Consider the following 16900-nt stretch of genomic DNA (forward strand, 5'->3'; position numbering starts at 1 on the left):
AGACAAGAAACAAGGTGCTACGCACGGACGGCACGGGGCAATGTAAGGTCCTGCCCTTTTCCCAAAGCATAGATTTCGGCTTGTCCATACGACCCGCCGCGGTGGCTCAGTGGTTAGGGCGCTCGGCTACTGATCCGGAGTTCCCGGGTTCGAACCCGACCGCGGCGCCTGCGTCTTTATGGAGGCAAAACGCTAAGGCGCCCGTGTGCTGTGCGATGTCAGTGCACGTTAAAGATCCCCAGGTGGTCGAAATTATTCCGGAGCCCTCCACTACGGCACTTCTCTCTTTCTTTCTTATTTCACCCCCTTCTTTATTTCTTCCCTTACGGCGCTGCTCAGGTGTCCAACTATATATGAGACAGATACTGCCCCATTTCCTTTCCCCAAAAATTTATTATTATTATTATTATTATTATTAGTCCATACTCCTTTAAGCTTCTTTCTATCGCACATCGCAATCAGGGACAAAAGAAACGATCCAAGTACCTGCCCCGTGTGTTACTTCATTCGTACTTCTTTGTGATGCACTGTAGATGAAGGCATGCAATTCTTCTGTTGTCTAATCTTCCCTCTCGTAATGCACGGCCGAATTTTTACGTCCTCGTCGATATCATAAACGCGCAAACAGCGGTACCTCCCATCTCCGGGTTCTTTTCAGTCCTCCAACAACTATAAGATTAATGCGTGTACAGCCGCGTTATTGATTACCATGTTAATGATAACGTAAGCACTCCGTGGCTTTAATATGAATACATCCCAAGCACACCTCAATGATCCAGTTCAATACTATTGTTACGCTTTGCTTATGCTGGCATTGCTGGAGGGGACCTTAGCTTTCCTGCGCTGAGAACATGGGCGACGAAGTGATTTTTATTTGGGGGCCGGAAAGGCAATGATCGAAGCCTCGAGGCGACCTCGACAGCCCTCACACTTTCGAGGCCGCAGTTGAGTCCGATTACCAGCGATAAGTGTATGGACAAATTCCAGAGGAAACGAATTTAAAAAAAAATACATACAACAGAGCGTTTTCGTGAACGCCACGAGTTTCAGCGTCTTCAAAGGAGACATTTGCCTCTACCTCATGGGAAATTGGACACCCCAGATGCCGTCTCTTGGCGGCAGATACAGACGAACACATTTCCAAACCTCCATTGACTACATCTCATACACCCAACATTATACTCCGACACCTGTCCCTGGTGCCAGGCCCGCCCTACACTCTTCCACATTTCGTGGGGTTGTGGGGCCAAACCAAACACTCTACAGACGGAAAACACGTCTTTTGAACGGTGGGAGGCGCTTCTGACCAGCAATAACCTGGAGGACCAACGGGACCTCATACAACAGGTCCGCAGGGCAGCTCAAGCCATTGGAGCCCTGGAACTCCTCAAGTTTCAGCGTCTTCAAAGGAGACATTTGCCTCTACCTCATGGGAAATTGGACACCCCAGATGCCGTCTCTTGGCGGCAGATACAGACGAACACATTTCCAAACCTCCATAGACTACATCTCATACACCCAACATTATACTCCGACACCTGTCCCTGGTGCCAGGCCCGCCCTACACTTTTCCACATTTCGTGGGGTTGTGGGGCCAAGCCAAACACTCTACAGACGGAAAACACGTCTTTTGAACGGTGGGAGGCGCTTCTGACCAGCAATAACCTGGAGGACCAACGGGACCTCATACAACAGGTCCGCAGGGCAGCTCAAGCCAGTGCAGCCCTGGAAAGAGGGCCCCACCCAATAGCTCGCCCAACTACCCTTCACTTTATTTAATAAAGTTTTTCCTTCCTTACTTTTCCTTCCTGACAGCAAACTGAGTTAAAAACACTTCGAAGTTTTCCGTATTAGCAACATTTAGATAAAATGCGTCCCATGTCCAACATTATTGGACATAAGTTTTGAATGCTGAAATATTGTAAGTATTGATATGAAAATATTGAAGGTAATGGTCCACTCTTCCGATGCGTAGCAAAGCCTTTATTTTCGATTGTTTCCATCACTCGCATCGAGCAGTTAAGTCTGCCATAGAAAACAAACGGGAAACGCATTTGAGAGCAGAGAAAACGTTGATAGGAAAAAAAAATGCAAGCCTGCCGACGGGAGATCTGGGGAGATATTGATTCTTATAGCCAAATCTTGCAACATAGGAAAACTGACTTCATAAACTGGTTCCTGTTCAAATATGCTTTTGTCCAGAGCTGTTGGGTGCGCACGCAGCGGGCTTTGAATGAAACTTGGAATAAAGTGTCACTTCTAACAAAGAAAGTTAATTAGCTTCGCCGCACATACGTAGCCCTCTGTTTCCTGGTAGGGGGTGGGGAGGCTCCTTGAACAGGAGCAGTGCGAAGACAGTCCGTTATCTGATTAACGTGATTGTGCAACAATGATTGATTTCTCATAGAAATTCTACCAAGTGTTCCAGGAGCCAATATGGGAGGGGACTTCCTTCTTTTACGAAATTCTTTCACTAGAACGGCAGAGGATTTCCCCCAAAATCAATTCGGTCTCCTTTTCATCCGGTGCCAACGGCGTTAATCTCGAATTGAGCGAAAAGTCCTGGCAGCCTATTCCAATTCTGCAAACTGCGACGTGCGCGGAACAATAAGACGGAACGCTATATATATTGGCGGTGCCTGCAGCACGCTCCGTCATCGCGTTCAGTTATATAGGCGCAGCGCCGTTCTCGGCAAACGCTCCATTACGCATACTCAGCCATTGTGAAGTCGAATCCGGGGATTCACCGCGTCTCGATTTCCCGCCACTTAATGCCACGCGTTCCCACGTTCGCGCCATCGCCACACCTGCAGATTACGATCCAACGGTATATGATAGGCCTCGGGGAAAGAGGGAAGAATGGGTGGGTGAAGAGTACCGTATTATCACGAATTTAAGCAACCAGCGATTCTGTAGGCATCAAGGCCTGTTCTTTGATTGCTGTCTTAAAAAAAGAATTAAAATGAAGACAGAATTATCCCAACCGAGAATTGCTCATATACTTCCAGGTATTTTAGTCACTGTTGATTTTACAGCGGTTGGAACAAGTGGCGGTCGAGCGAAACGTCCGTTAAGATGCACGAAACTCAAAAGCCACCCGAAAAACGCGGGTTCGATCTCGGCCGTGGCGGTCAAATTTTGATGGAGGCATAATTCTAGAGGCCCGTGCACTGTGCGATGTCAGTGCACGTTAAGGAACCCCAGGTGGTCAAAATTTCCGGAGCCCTTCACTACGGCGTCCCTCATAGCCTGAGTCGCTTTGGGACGTTAAACCCCCATAAACCGAACGAAACCAAAATCAGTCGATGATAATTACTTACAATGCCGATGAACACAACCGATAAGTGAAAAAAAAAAAGCTTCCAGGATAATCCGTGCAATGCCTGCATTACTATATGAATGAATTTTGGTTTGGTTTATATGGGTTTAACGTCCCAAAGAGACTCAGGCTATGAGAGACGCCGTAGTGGAGGGCTCCGGAAATTTCGACCACCTGGGGTTCTTTAACGTGCACGACATCGCACAGCCCACGGGCCTCTAGAATTTTGCCTCCATCGGAATTCGACCGCCGCGGCCGGGATCGAGCCCGCGTCTTTCAGGCCAGCAGCTGAGCGCCACAACCACTGAGCCACCGCGGCGGCCTATATACATGAAGTATAATAGGGTATTGAGCGTTTCTCAATGGAGCTTTTGCAGAGGTCCTTCAATCTCTGAGGCTATCATATACGTTTCCGTTACTTACGCTATCTCTATGAAGGATATATCCCGTTTCACAAAGCTCGGCGTCCACCCAGGTGCACCTATGCACCACAGGAAGTGTAAGCACATGTCCAGAGCAGGTGTAGGCTGACCTTTGCACGGGTGCGCACCAGCGAGAAAGTACAAGAATGCCACGCACGGGAAAGTCAAAACGTGACAGAAGTAGTTTAGAAGCGTTTGAAAGCATTAAAAGCAAAACCTGCCCTTTACTGTTGCAGGCTGACGGTACTGTTGCGCCATTGACCTCTTTGAAGAACCGGCACGTTCCTCTACGAAAGCAACTGCAGTACCTCTTGCTGCCGCGCGAGTTCAGTAATGGTTGAAGCAGTAGTAGCGCGCTGGATGAAGCGCTTAAAATTAAACTTTTTTCTCTCTCTTTCTCCTCAACAATTAGTCGCCGTTGACAATCAGTTTCCCGCTAAGAGTCTCAGCTTCAGAGCAGGTAAACTGCACTCGATCAACTGACATTGTCTGCTGTACTCTTGTAACCTAATAAATACATGTTTATTGTGTAATTAATCATTCAATTAATTATCTAATGTGAATTATTTACGCTTGATTGATTGACAGTCAACCGATTGCTCTCTTGGAAAGTTTCATATCTTTGCTCTGCGTTCAATATGATATTGCGTAAAATAATAAAAAGGGAGCTACATTAATTCGCTTTACTGTGCTAACCATAACCTTTCTGCTGTCTTCCGCTCTAACCGTGATATTCTCTCGTATACTACCGGGACAAGCGAAGGGAATACGCGCCCACAGCCCCATCCCTCACCATAGCGCAGGCCGCTCATTGGCGATCACTACCAACTCGGAATGCTCCATGGATACCCCAAAATAATGCATGCCCAATGCACAGACCAATTTCGCCCTCATTCAAACTTTTCAGAAAACCAGGAAACTTCCTACACACCCTCTTCACATGCCCCACCTTCCATCATCCCCCATCACAGACCGTGGCAGAGTCTGACTGGGAGACACTTCTGACCAGCATGAACTTCAGTTCAAGACCAGCACCGTGGCAGAGTCAGACTGGGAGACACTTCTGACCAGCATGAACTTCAGTTCAAGACCAGCACCGGATGATCTCCAGCGCTATGAGAAGGATTGCGCTCTAAGGACTATCCTTCCCTTTGTTACGGTGCCTCCTCACAGTAAAAGAAGTCCACAAGTGCCATGTAGGGGCCTTCGCCCCTACCATTTGTATCACTGGCAGTAAACGCAATAAACGTGACCACTGCCAACCATAAGAGAAAAGAGAACGAAGAAACTAATCGGGGAGATGAAGTAGGCGTTATCTTGCTTAGCTTCTCAACGCCTCTCAGTTAATCTTGAGCCCCCAGCTGCCACCACTCTCCACCCCCGCCGCCTTCTACCTGCATCAGTTATAAGCATGATGACATGAAAAGAAATTGAAATTTGATTAATTTTAATGCAGTATAGTATATCTATTACAGAAAGGTACCAGACCTGATAAATAATAATAATAATAATAATAATAATAATAATAATAATAATAATAATAATAATAATAATAATAATAATAATAATAATAATAATAATAATAATAATAATAATAATTGTTTTTTGGGCAAAGGAAATGGCGCAGTATCTGTGTCATGTATCGTTGGACACCTGAACCGCGCCGTAAGGGAAGGGATAACAGATTCAGGTTTCAAGCTCGAGCTGCGTTCTTTGTCTTCATGTTTCTACGTCGAAAACCTTCCACTTCAAGCACCGCAACACGTCCCGCTCAGTTCTCGTGCACTCGTAAAAAAGTCGCCAAACGCATTATTAGGTAAAATACTGAATTTCATCGCGATCTTCCCACACAGCTTGGATTAGATGTATGCGGCTGGACTCCAAGGCTGCAACTGAAGAACCGCACCATTAAATCTCGAGCAGTGCTTCCTTTATGCATAAAAAAAGTGATTTCTTGGCGATCTGTGTGACGTCAGTGCACGTTAAAGATATCCAGGTGGTCGAAATTATTCCGGAGCCCTCCACCAGGGCCACCTCTTTTTCCCTTTCTTCTTTCATTCCCTTCTTTATTCCTTCCCTTACGGCACGGTTCGGTTGTCCGCCGAGACAAGTGAGACAGTTACTGCGTGATATCCTAAAAAAATACAATTTTCAATTTCGAAAGTCGTGTTCGTTCCATAGACTTTGGACAGCGGTGTACATGTCCTATAACTTGCAAGGAGAGACGGTGCTTACAATGCCGCCTCTTTACGGCAGAGACTGGAGGCACGATACCACAGCATGTATTCACTATTAAGCGTACACCGCGATTCCTATACAATGTCTACAGGTCTCTATATAATGTCTACCGGTTTATATACGATGAGTACCGATTCCTATATCGCGTCTACCACGCCTGTTGCGTTCGCTGTGCAAACCGGCGCTTCGGTCGAAGCGTGCGATATACATACAACGCTAGCGCGGCGTCGTCGCCAATTCCGAAGGACGGCGGGGCGACTCGATCTTCTGTGTTTCCCGGCGTCCGTCGGGGCGCCAGAAAGCGAAGAACAGCACAAAGACACCGCAGAGTGACGCGGCTTTTAGCGGAGGGTTAAGCCAGATGCTGAGAGAGAGTGATTGATCCCTCCTTTCCCAGCAGAGACACCAGTGGCGATGGTGCGCGGCGGTAGGTGAGGAGGTGTCTGCGCGAGGCGGTGGTGACGTCTACGGGACGCAACGGTGAGGCGAAGTACGGCGTCAGTGCCGCCGGCGACGCTGGCATAAAAGGGCCAGCTGCGGTCGAGGAGGAACAGGAGCATCTCTCGAACTTCGAGCACCGAAGACACGAAGACGTTCGCTCCGTAGATCACTTACCTCCCTGTGGGCGCGCGCACTCGGACTATTTATCATTACCATTCTTCGCACCGACGTGACCATTGGCGGGAGCGCGATGGCCTCCGCGGTTTCCTCGGCGCTGGTGAGTACTCCGCGTGCAGGTTTTGGATGCTAGCTTCTACTAGTAATGCACTAGAACGCTTAATAATTAATAACAATTTAAGGTTTACGAGAGCAAAGCCTAGTGAGGTGCTATGAAGGACGCCGTAGTGGAAGGACACCGGATTAACCTCGACACTTCAGAAATCGGGATCGTTTTTCGGTTTCGCCGCCATCTAAATTTGGGCAGGCTCTGTCGGATTCGAGCCCGCTACCTCTTTGCAGAATGGCTGAACGTTTTAGACCTAGTAGTGCCGCGGCGGGTTTTAGGAGACAAATTCTCCACCGAAACGAAAGAGAGGAGCAGGTTTTGCAAGCAGCAAGATTTACGGCCGCCGCACTTGAGCATGCTGAAGGAACTGGAAGGCTTTCCTGTTGACCGCTTCTAGACGCAGTCTGGGTGACGCATTGACCATCTATAAGGCGGATCCCGGTGCGCATGCGCTCTAGGGGCAGTAATGTGTACAGTCATCGCAGCCTTATCGCTGTGGGTTGCCTTTTAGAAACACCGAGGCAAATTCAGATCCAATATCGCAGTATTTTCCAGGGGGATTTCCTCAGCCAGCGCTATTCTTAGCAGACGCGCGGAATAAGTTTGGGAAAACTGCACTCCAAAAATAAAAAAATAGGCGAGATGAGTCACAAGATTAACTCCCCGAGGTAAGATAGCAAGAAGCAACAAAAAGAAAGGATCGTCCACTTAATCACTCCAGCCGAAATGTTTAATTTTTGTCTTGCATAGGTCTTTAACGATATGCAAATTTACGGACGCCTTTATCCGACTATTCACAACTCCATGCGCGTTCTGCCGCAGTTGCAACCAGCCCAGTATTAAACTTTATAGCCGTGCTAAGCCGACTCTATAGGCGTAACCCTGGCCCAAATAGACGTAATGACCTTACTCTAGAGTTATACTATTTTCATTATTTTTTTCCCCATCTTGTTGTTAATACAGGCAACGCCCCACTCTCCAATATCTTAGGCATCCACGAATCGGTGCCGCGTACGGTAGGAACAGAACGTAACTATTCAAAAAAAAAACTTTACATCGTACCGGCGCGTAACGTAATATGTCCCGTATGGAATCTTTCACAGGTGTATCTAGAGTTTCAGCAAGGTATGATTCTGTTCAAGTCAAGGTTTGGCTTGAAGCAAGATAGTTACCAGATTATAGCGCCGATATGTTTCTTTTATGTTCATGTCCAGCTTTCGCTGGCAAAGATTTTGAAAATTGGAAAATTTTAAGGCCCTGTTATCGAAATATCGAAGGTAATGGTCCATTATTCTGACATGCAGCAAAATATTTCCTTTAAAGTGTTTCCATCGATCGCACCGAACAGTTAAGATTGCCATAGATAACCAATGGGGAACGCTTTTTGAAGATAGCAAAAACGTGAATAGAAAATAAAAAAATAGAGCAGTGTTTTGGGTGATCTGCGGATATGTTTACTATAGTTAAATCTTGTAGTATACGAAAAAATTGAGGTCTTAAATGGTTTCCCGCTCAAAAATCCTTTTGTCCAGAATTGCTCTGCTCCATCATGAACTAATCACGCGCGCAACCTGTACACATTTCTTATTGTGTAAATAGCGTGTACATATTACGTCTCCCCCTATCCTCTCTTCCTGTCCCCTCACCTCTTTAATTTCATTTCTCCACTCTGCCTGCTATCCTTTATTTCCGCAGACCCAGATCAGGTGCTTTAGTATCGATGGCAAACGCCGGGGATAGCAAAAATCTTATCCTTCCTTGTTATTATTATTTTATAAACCACTACTACCACTACAATTGCTGGGTATGCCGCCTCGGAACGCAAGATTTGTTTCGCGAGATATGCGCTTTACTTTGACACGGGTTTCGCTTCACCGTTTATAGATGAAAACGCGCACACTGTTTACGCAGTGCAGTCGCCGAGTATTGGCCTCCGTAAGGAATGAGGAAAGAAAGCTCTGAGCAGGCTGCAAAGGCACGCAGCCTGGCGGGGCCGTTTCGAGGCCGCGTATGCAAGCTTCGCTGCTTAATATTCCACCCGTCCGGCTTAACTCGGCTCTTGGACCGAAGCGGCGGAAACACGGCTATGCTGGAAAAACACAGAGGCCTCCGGCGACGCTTTGGAGGGCCACTCACATTTTAACGCGTCGCTTTTACGGACGTAGCTAGACGTCAAACTATATATCTTATATGCAGCAATACATTCGCGAGCTATTCAGGAAAGTCATTAGGAGCCCTTTAATATTCAAGAGTGGGCTTCGGTGATCAATTCGCGTGCGTTTTGGCGTGCAGGTTTGGTCACTCGTTCGCTGTCGTTTGGCTACCGTTTATTTCACTTTAGCGATTGGGTGGTGGGACAGTGGGACAGAAACAATCCCTCTTCACAGCTATCGTTCCAGGCCTACGCCACTCATGAGAGTCGCTTTAGTTATAATTTTTTTAACTATAATGATTAAAGTCACGCCTTCGGCCCAACCCCTTCCAATCGCGAAGAAATTTTGCATCATGAAAGGTCAATTGATACGAACTGTCGCGAGCCCAAGGATATCATTCAAGCCCACTGCACGCATTTACGGAAATGGCAAGGCGCCTGCGTTATTTATCTGCCGTTATGCATTGAATCACAACATCACGTTTCAAACGGCTCACGAGAGTCGGTAAATCATCTTGGGTGTATTTAAAAAGTTACTTCATGACGCGTTCTCCAAGCTGCATCAAAAATTGCTGCGTTCGCACTACCTGGTCGCAGCATAGCAGAAGTTAAGGAAGTTTAAAGGCAGGTTAAGCGACGCAAGCAATCAACGAACGTGAGAGCGCCCTAAACAGCCGTCAGGGAAGTCTCTTAGGTGCGGCGTTTTTCAAATTTTAGGTGAATAGTTTCCGAAATTCCCTGCGCTCGATACGTTCTCTAAACAGGGTAAGTGATAATTTTAGATACGGTAATCGAACAAACTAGCTAAAAGGGCATTCGTAGTGCCTTTGTTGCCCCTGCTGCGAGGAGGTGCTTCAACCCGGCAGTAGGAATCGGAGGAAGAGGGAGAATTCATTCCAGTCTTCTCGTAAATACACGTTATATCCTCACGACACTCCTGGCGTGCGAGTCCCGCCGTTCGCATTGAACTATTTATTCCAGATAACGAGCTGGGGGGGGGGGGGGGGGGGGTCAAACTGCATCTGCGTCTTCGCGAGATCCATCCAGAGGCTACAGATCCGATAACCGGGCTTTTGATCAAGATCATATAAGGGGTGCGGTGGGTTCCCTTGTTTGCACTTGGTGGCTTTACCTCTTGGCATATCCGAAACATATCTCGCTCACATCTAAGGTCACAGATCGTGCGGGTGACGCAACCGGTTAGATATGGCGTCCTTATCGGAAAAATCGGGGCTACCAAGCCTGCGGCTTCTGTGAGCCCGATATCTAACATAAGCAGGACAAGAACAGGAACTGCGCCTCTGCAAGGTTGAGCTGCGTGTGCGCGTATGTTCCAAGGGGGCCTTGCTATAGCGCTAACCTCAGGGCGGCCAGCATCGTTACGTTATATCTGCGGACGACTCTGTCCCTAACGATCCGGCATGAAAAAGCAAGCCAGTAAGAGATCTGTTGTGAACTATTAACTTTCAGACATCAGTTAGGAGAGTACTGCAAACTTGGCGGAGGCCGAGGCGGAAGTTTTCCATACGACGCCAGTTATAGGCTTCGCGAACAGCTCTCCTTATATGCATATGTGGTGGCCCAATCCAGGGCATAGATGCTGGAGGGGGCATGGTGGCGCGGTTCGTATTTCCAGACGCTCGTTGTAACTGAAGTGGTACTGAGGTCACATTGAAGCCGGCCGAGATCGATGAATTAATGCTTTACACTGAAAAGCTCGTACACAATAATGGTGTGCTGCCTCGTAGGATTGCAGAGTACACGTATTACTTTCTCATGTGAGCGACCATAGCTCCGGGTGACTCTTTTCCAAACGAAAGCAACGAGATTCTTTTCCGTAGCCTTTCAAGACGTAGCAGAATGAGTGAGGAAATACATAATTATTGAGGCGGGGTGGCTATTTGGTTTAAATAGCAAATGAGGATATGAGATGGGAGGTTACAGAAGGTTCCAGAAAGAGGAAGTTCCTCAAAGTAAACAACAAGAAAAGAAAACATTATTTGATAGTATAATATAGAAAATCCTACATTCAAGAAGTTTGACCCGTTGGTTTTAGTTTTTCTGTAGAGGCAAGGCTTGTTTCACATGTTTGACTAAAATGTGACCAGAGGAAAGAGAAATACAAAGCGAACATAAAAGTTAAGAGAAACGAAATACACGCGACCAGTATCGTCAAGCACACTGCACCAGCTACAGGAAGTCTTAATGTGGTATACAGTGGGATTTCGCGTGTCTGGAGCGGAATTGCTATCGGGCTATCTAACTGGATGCCTAGCTCCGCCCTGAGTAATGGCACTGCAAACACACGCAGTGACACTTGTGGACGCGTCTTGTCTTTCTTGTATGCTGCACGTACAACGTCAACAACAAAGCATGCAGCACAATGACTAGGTCACGTGCCGCCCTTTATGTTGTGCTTTTCATCTTCAATAACTGCGTGGCAACAAAGGCGCAGTAAGTCTCGACATTAACTACGCACTCAAAAACATACTGTTGTCTATGCACGCATACATTGATGCGGCACGAATTTATTTCTCTATGCACATTCGGAAGATGTGGTGCTGAAATGAATCATGCGAACTCAACTGCTCACAACGCCTGCTGTCTAACTCAGTGTAACGGTGACGACTGCTGCATACGTGGATTCATTAGTTGGCCTCGAAAAGGCGTTCTTTTTCTGAAGTGGACGAAGCAGTGACAGAGCGACCGAACTGTCATCGCGTGCCACTCCGGTTTCCCTCGACACTTCATAGATGACGTTTTAATAACGCGCGCTATTGTAATGTTAGGCACGTAGGAAAGGCTTTGCGACTCCAGTGAGGCCCTCGTTTTTGCTTATTTAATGCTCTCAGTGATTTGCTTTCCATTACTCAAGCGCCACTTTGAGAAAAGCGGCACCACTCCACACAGTGTTCGCTTTGTAACTTTTGGGATGAGAGCTTACCGTTTTCATGCCCTCAGTGTTGCTATTAGTCGCAAACAAGTTATTCGTCTTATAAATTCCCGGCTCATTCAAGCAAGCTGCTTCTCTCGAACTTATCATTGCCCACAGTGCGCGAAGGCAGGATTATGGTTCTGGTAAGATTTGTACACCAATATTCTTGGAAGGTAAGATGTCGGTGTAGCCTAGCTTGATACTCGTGTCTATATTTTCCTTGAGGGCATATATGCAGGCCAAAGTTCTGCCTTCCTGACTGCGAGACGGTGCGGTCCAGAGTCAGTGCGGAATGGAGGAAGAGATTATTTCCTTCCTCGATCCATGGTCGGTGGCATGCATGTTTCCGTTGGCCGGGGTGGCTTCCGGCCGAAGCCTCCGCGATCCATTAAGCTCGCGGAAGTCCTGACGGTAACGATGCGGAAAACAGGTGGCCTTGAAACCTTTTCCTACTGCACCCGTCTTGCTTTACCAATGCCGTCGGTCCATGCCGGTCTGTTCTTACGCGACAAAGGCCCTCAGACTTAATGCCGCCCGCTGCCGGTCAAGTTTGAACCACTTGCTTCGCAAATTTCCTTGCATTGCGCAATTTACAAATGTTCCGCCAGTGCTTTCTTCACCGGATGTGCCGAAATGCTTTCCGTGCGCGTATTTGTAACAAGTAGAATGCTCAAGGCCCTGTATTCGACCATGGACAGATACAATAGAAGGTGTTTCACCTAAGACATTACACAGTTTTTAAAATAATATTTGTGAGTTAGAAAAGCACTTTTTTCGACATAGCGTTGTTATTGGTGTAGTACACCAGGATACAACTAATACGTGCTAACTGGCAGGCTGGTGAGCAAATATTGAATAGTTAACTTTTTAACTCTTACTGTTAGGCTCCTCAATTATTGACATGCGTGTAGTTCACTGTAAGTAATATTCATATCAGTTTTTATAATTTAGAAAGCACTCTTACCCTCGGCGCTGTGTCCCAACAAAGTTTGTCTAAATCTGCCAAAATACGTGTGCTTTCAAGAAGCTTGCAGGCAAAGCAACCCCTCCAGTGCGCGTAACTCGCCGAAATAGCCAAAATTTGTTGAGCCACAGCGCCGAGGGTGACCCCGTTTTTGAGAAACTAAAAACTGATATGGATATTAGTTACGGTGAGCTACACGCTTCTCAATAATAAAGAAGCCTAACATCAATAGTTAAAAGGTTAACTATTCCCTATTAGTCAACCAGCCTGCTAGCTGGCACGTCTTATGTGCTGCAGACCGCTGATAATGCTATGTCGAAACAAGCGCTCTTCTAAAACAAAAGGCCTATTTTTAAAAATTGCGTTAAGTCTTAGGTGAAACACTCTGTGTATGACGTCATTCGTTTTCACGCTGGACGTAGACGAAAGGAGGCTAAAAGACACCGTGAACTTCATCCGTATTGCGTTTGTGCATCCTCATCTCTTACATGAGGCAATGTACACCACGCGTGACCCTTTGCCCCAAAGTTTTTTTTTGTTTTTGTTTGTGCGCAGCTCCTGTGCAGCCTGGCATCGCTGTCTTCAGCCTATGTGCTCGTGCACCAGCCACCTGTGGTGTACACCTCGGCGAACCCGCCACCAGTGGTGCCGGTGGATAGGCCACCCCTGCTTGGGGGACCCGGACAACCGTCAGTAGTCTACCATTACGGACTCGGAGGCGTGAGGTATATAGCCGACGCCTTAGTCTGTGACCTAGCCATAACACCGACGTTTGATAAGTGTCTAAAACTCGGTTTCCGGAAGTGGAACCTCGATAGAAGGGTACGCATTGCGCAGAGAACAGTAGTGTGGCTGTTGCTTCCTGTGTCAGCTTTGGGGGGGGGGGGGGGGGGGGGGAGGGGGGGTCAGCCAATAAGAGAAGTGACGCCCGGCAAATTGCAGGAAGCAACAGCCGCACTCATATCACCTGCACAATGCATACGCTTGTATCCAGATTACCTCGATTCGAGTGTACCTCGACACCTCTCAGCGGTAACTGATGAATGTATATCAAGTGAGGTTCGAAATAAACTTCCTCAAAGGCGGTTTTGTGATGGAGTGTAGAAGACAGCATAGTGAAATCATTCTGGCCTGATATCATTAATCTTTAAAATTGTTGGCCTCCGGTTATGAAAGCATGTAAAGAAAACATTCATTCTAAACGCTTTCTGCTAAGCAGAATGTGACGTCACTTCCTTTGTACATCGATTAAACTCAATACATAGAAAACAATCAGAATTGAACCATAGCGTTCCTAGTCGCCAGTGCAGGCCAGACAACAAAGTAGTTAAATCATTGCGAAGGATTCATTGAATGGACATCAAAGTCGATGCAGGAAATCGGCCCGCCTTCAAGTAACCTCTCGAGCAACGGATTCGCTGCCATCATTCTGGCAGGTTCATGGTGGGCGCTTGACAATTTCGCAGGAATAGTCATGCAGTGACAGTTTTAAATTTCACGTGTGGACTGCGACTTCAGTGCAGCATTGATATCAGCCAAGAGGTAGATTATTTTCTCCACGAAGAAAATGTAGAAATAAATCGAAATGTGCCAACGCATGATGTTAAGATACGTGGTTGGTCTGCAAATTATAACCGACAACTCTCTTTGCCGCCCCAAGTACTTTGCTCCTAGTTTCACTCTGTGATGAACTGGGCACAACACGAGTCGTAATCAAGGACTTAAAATGCAGGCCACGTGGCCCACATATGCAGTCAGCACCACTTACACGGACATACTCCAGCACTACAGACTCCAAAGGTGCACATATCCTCCCGCACACCGCGATCTAACAAGGCGCGAGGCCGTCCAATGGCGCAAACTACAAACTGGCAGCTTCCCACACCCCCTCTTATACAGCAAGATCTTTCCGGAACAGATAGCCCCCATGTGTAAACACTGCTCAACTCCGGCCACACTCATACACATGGTGTGGACATGTCCACATTACAACAGAGACAACGCAAACACCCCAGAGACGTGGGAGTCTCTCCTGTGTACTTCCAAGCCAGCAGACCAACGCTGGCTTATCCAGCGCGCGGTGGAGGCCGCGGCATCCCAAAGGATCCCCGCCGACCTCCTCTAAGTCAGCGCAACCGGTCCTTTGACTGTTTTGTGCCTCTCTTGTGTCTCGTCTTTGATTGCGCTGTTTTTTCCAATTCGTTAAGCAATAAAAGAGTTTACCTACCTACCTGCGTGTTATAGCCAACCGTAAGCTCATTTTGAGTCTTTCGAAGCCAGGATGCAGTCTCCAGAAGCTTGCACAATTCTTCCATCAACGAATATAGTTCCCATTCCTCTTTCGTTGGGATATTCTTTCTATATTTGCTATTCCTACTGTTACTATTCTGTGAGCTTCCATAGCTGGATGGGACAGGATCTCCAGGTGTCTTCGCTTCGGTTTACCGAGGCTTGGGCCTTCAGTCGAAATTTTAGGAAACTACATTGAAGCGTACGGTTTTTATTCTTTCATAACCGGAGTCTTAAAATGAAATGGCAAACCTTGTCCACTCCAGTGAGGTGTACCGAAGCTTGCGTGCCTTCGAAGCGATACTCAGTGCTATTACGTTGATGAGTATCATAGACGTTGGTTTAGAATCTTAACGAGGACCGCTGACGTCTCGCAGGCCGCAGCTCCAGCCTCCTGTGGTCCTGGTGAGGGTGGTTCCCGTGCTTCCTCCCCAGCTGCCTCCACAGCAGCCGCCGTTCATCGAAGAAGTGCCACCCGTCTTCAAGAACCCTCCGACCCCGGACGCTGGAGCCGCCAAGCCGCCAGCTAAGAAGCCGACCAGCAGACGCGGCCACGGTGCCAACTGCCCCGAGGTGGACAACAAAAAGGGAATCGCGCCGCCGCCCACGCGCAAGCCGTCCAAGCGCGGTCGTGAGACTCAGGCGCGCCGCAAGTCCAGGAGGCCCCCAGAGACGACCACGCGGCGTCCACCGAGCAAGGCTAACCGCCGCGTCGACCCCAAGAGCGAGAGGCTTAGGAGCGAACGGCTAACCGCTGCCAAGAACGCCTAAGCCTTTTCATCTGCGAGCATTCTGACCAGAGATTGTTTGCAGGATGGAAAATCTGGCCGTCGTCTTCAAGTGACGTCTTCCTCGATGTGTCTTTGTGGCCAACGTCTGTTCCGAAACTGACAGGGTCTCTCCGTTTTGGCGTCCGTTAATTCGCGTTCATCTACATCAGGATTTCTGTAACAGTAGTCCAGGCAGCCTTCATTGCATGCTTCCAGGATTGGGGTATGCTATATCTGTCTCCCAGCACTCATTCAAGTGGCGCAACTCTTACCTGAACCCTCCAAAGAAGCATGGGATAAGCTAAGGTCCAGCGATGGCCCCGGCATTCAGTCCAAGGCTGTGGTATGGGCCGCGTCGCCAAAGGTCGCCACAGCTTGCGGCACGCTAGCTGACTTGCCTTAATCTCCTACGCTTATGCGCAGTAAAGTCTTGTCAGCCTCAGCCAGGCTGCCTTCAACAGCCTGCTCTTTGAACCAGACCCGTGACACCTGTCGCAGCAGGCATAACTACCAGATATGCATAATTCTCTCAAATGTCAGTAGCTGTTTCTAAATTATTGCGACATGTAAGCCTATCCAGAAAAGAAAATTTCACAAAAATTTCTAAAGAACTGTGAAGACGCTTTGAGGAGGGACCTCCATTTTTGGGCGGCAATTTTCGCTATCAGTCCGAGAATTCTGACTGTCAACGCAGAGAGAACGCTGCTGAACTGCGATGCCTCGCAAATGCAGGCATCCCCTTTTTAGTCATAGCACAAACGTAGTCATTACTCTTCATACGCAAAGAAGCGGAGACCGCAAGTCGATGCTGCCGGGTGCTGTGGCCTCGGTTTTGTTTCATCATTGAGTCCCTCACACTCCCATCTCGACACGCCATCGTGCACAAACGCCCTCGACTTTTATTAAAGCAGGAATCAACTGCACCCGCTCGTTCCGACGATCGTCATACTCCATCAAAAATAATTTATCGATGTTTTCAGTTCATTTCAAGTTTATTTCTTTGTAAATAAACAGATGTTTTATTCACACAGCAGTGGTGTTCATTATTTGCGGAGTAGTACACAACAACAAAGGCTCCCTTCTT

At 47.6% G+C, this 16900-nt stretch overlaps 1 protein-coding gene across 2 annotated transcripts; it reads left to right on the top strand.

Annotated features, from left to right (window-relative positions):
• The first annotated feature begins 6483 nt into the window (after nucleotides 1-6483).
• On the top strand, nucleotides 6484-16846 carry LOC144101877 (uncharacterized). 2 transcript variants are annotated; one of them, XM_077635099.1, is made up of 3 exons: nucleotides 6484-6697; nucleotides 13313-13482; nucleotides 15424-16846. In XM_077635099.1, exons 1-3 carry the CDS (start codon nucleotides 6671-6673, stop codon nucleotides 15815-15817), a joined length of 591 nt encoding a protein of 196 aa, XP_077491225.1. In that variant the 5' UTR covers nucleotides 6484-6670; the 3' UTR covers nucleotides 15818-16846. The 2 variants fall into 2 exon arrangements, with proteins under 2 accessions (XP_077491225.1, XP_077491224.1); XM_077635098.1 differs by having other exon boundaries at nucleotides 6537-6697; nucleotides 13313-13446.
• The last annotated feature ends 54 nt before the right edge of the window (nucleotides 16847-16900 follow it).

The sequence above is a fragment of the Amblyomma americanum genome, chromosome 8, assembly GCF_052857255.1.
Source record: "Amblyomma americanum isolate KBUSLIRL-KWMA chromosome 8, ASM5285725v1, whole genome shotgun sequence".
Classification (NCBI taxonomy): Eukaryota; Metazoa; Arthropoda; class Arachnida; order Ixodida; family Ixodidae; genus Amblyomma; species Amblyomma americanum.

Bases quoted from the DNA above. Each gene is read 5' to 3' on its own strand.
- LOC144101877 (XM_077635099.1), top strand. From the start codon at position 6,671: ATGGCCTCCGCGGTTTCCTCGGCGCTG. The intron at 6,698-13,312 runs GTGAGTACTCCG...GTTTGTGCGCAG, and splicing joins CCGCGGTTTCCTCGGCGCTG to CTCCTGTGCAGCCTGGCATC. The intron at 13,483-15,423 runs GTATATAGCCGA...GACGTCTCGCAG, and splicing joins TACGGACTCGGAGGCGTGAG to GCCGCAGCTCCAGCCTCCTG.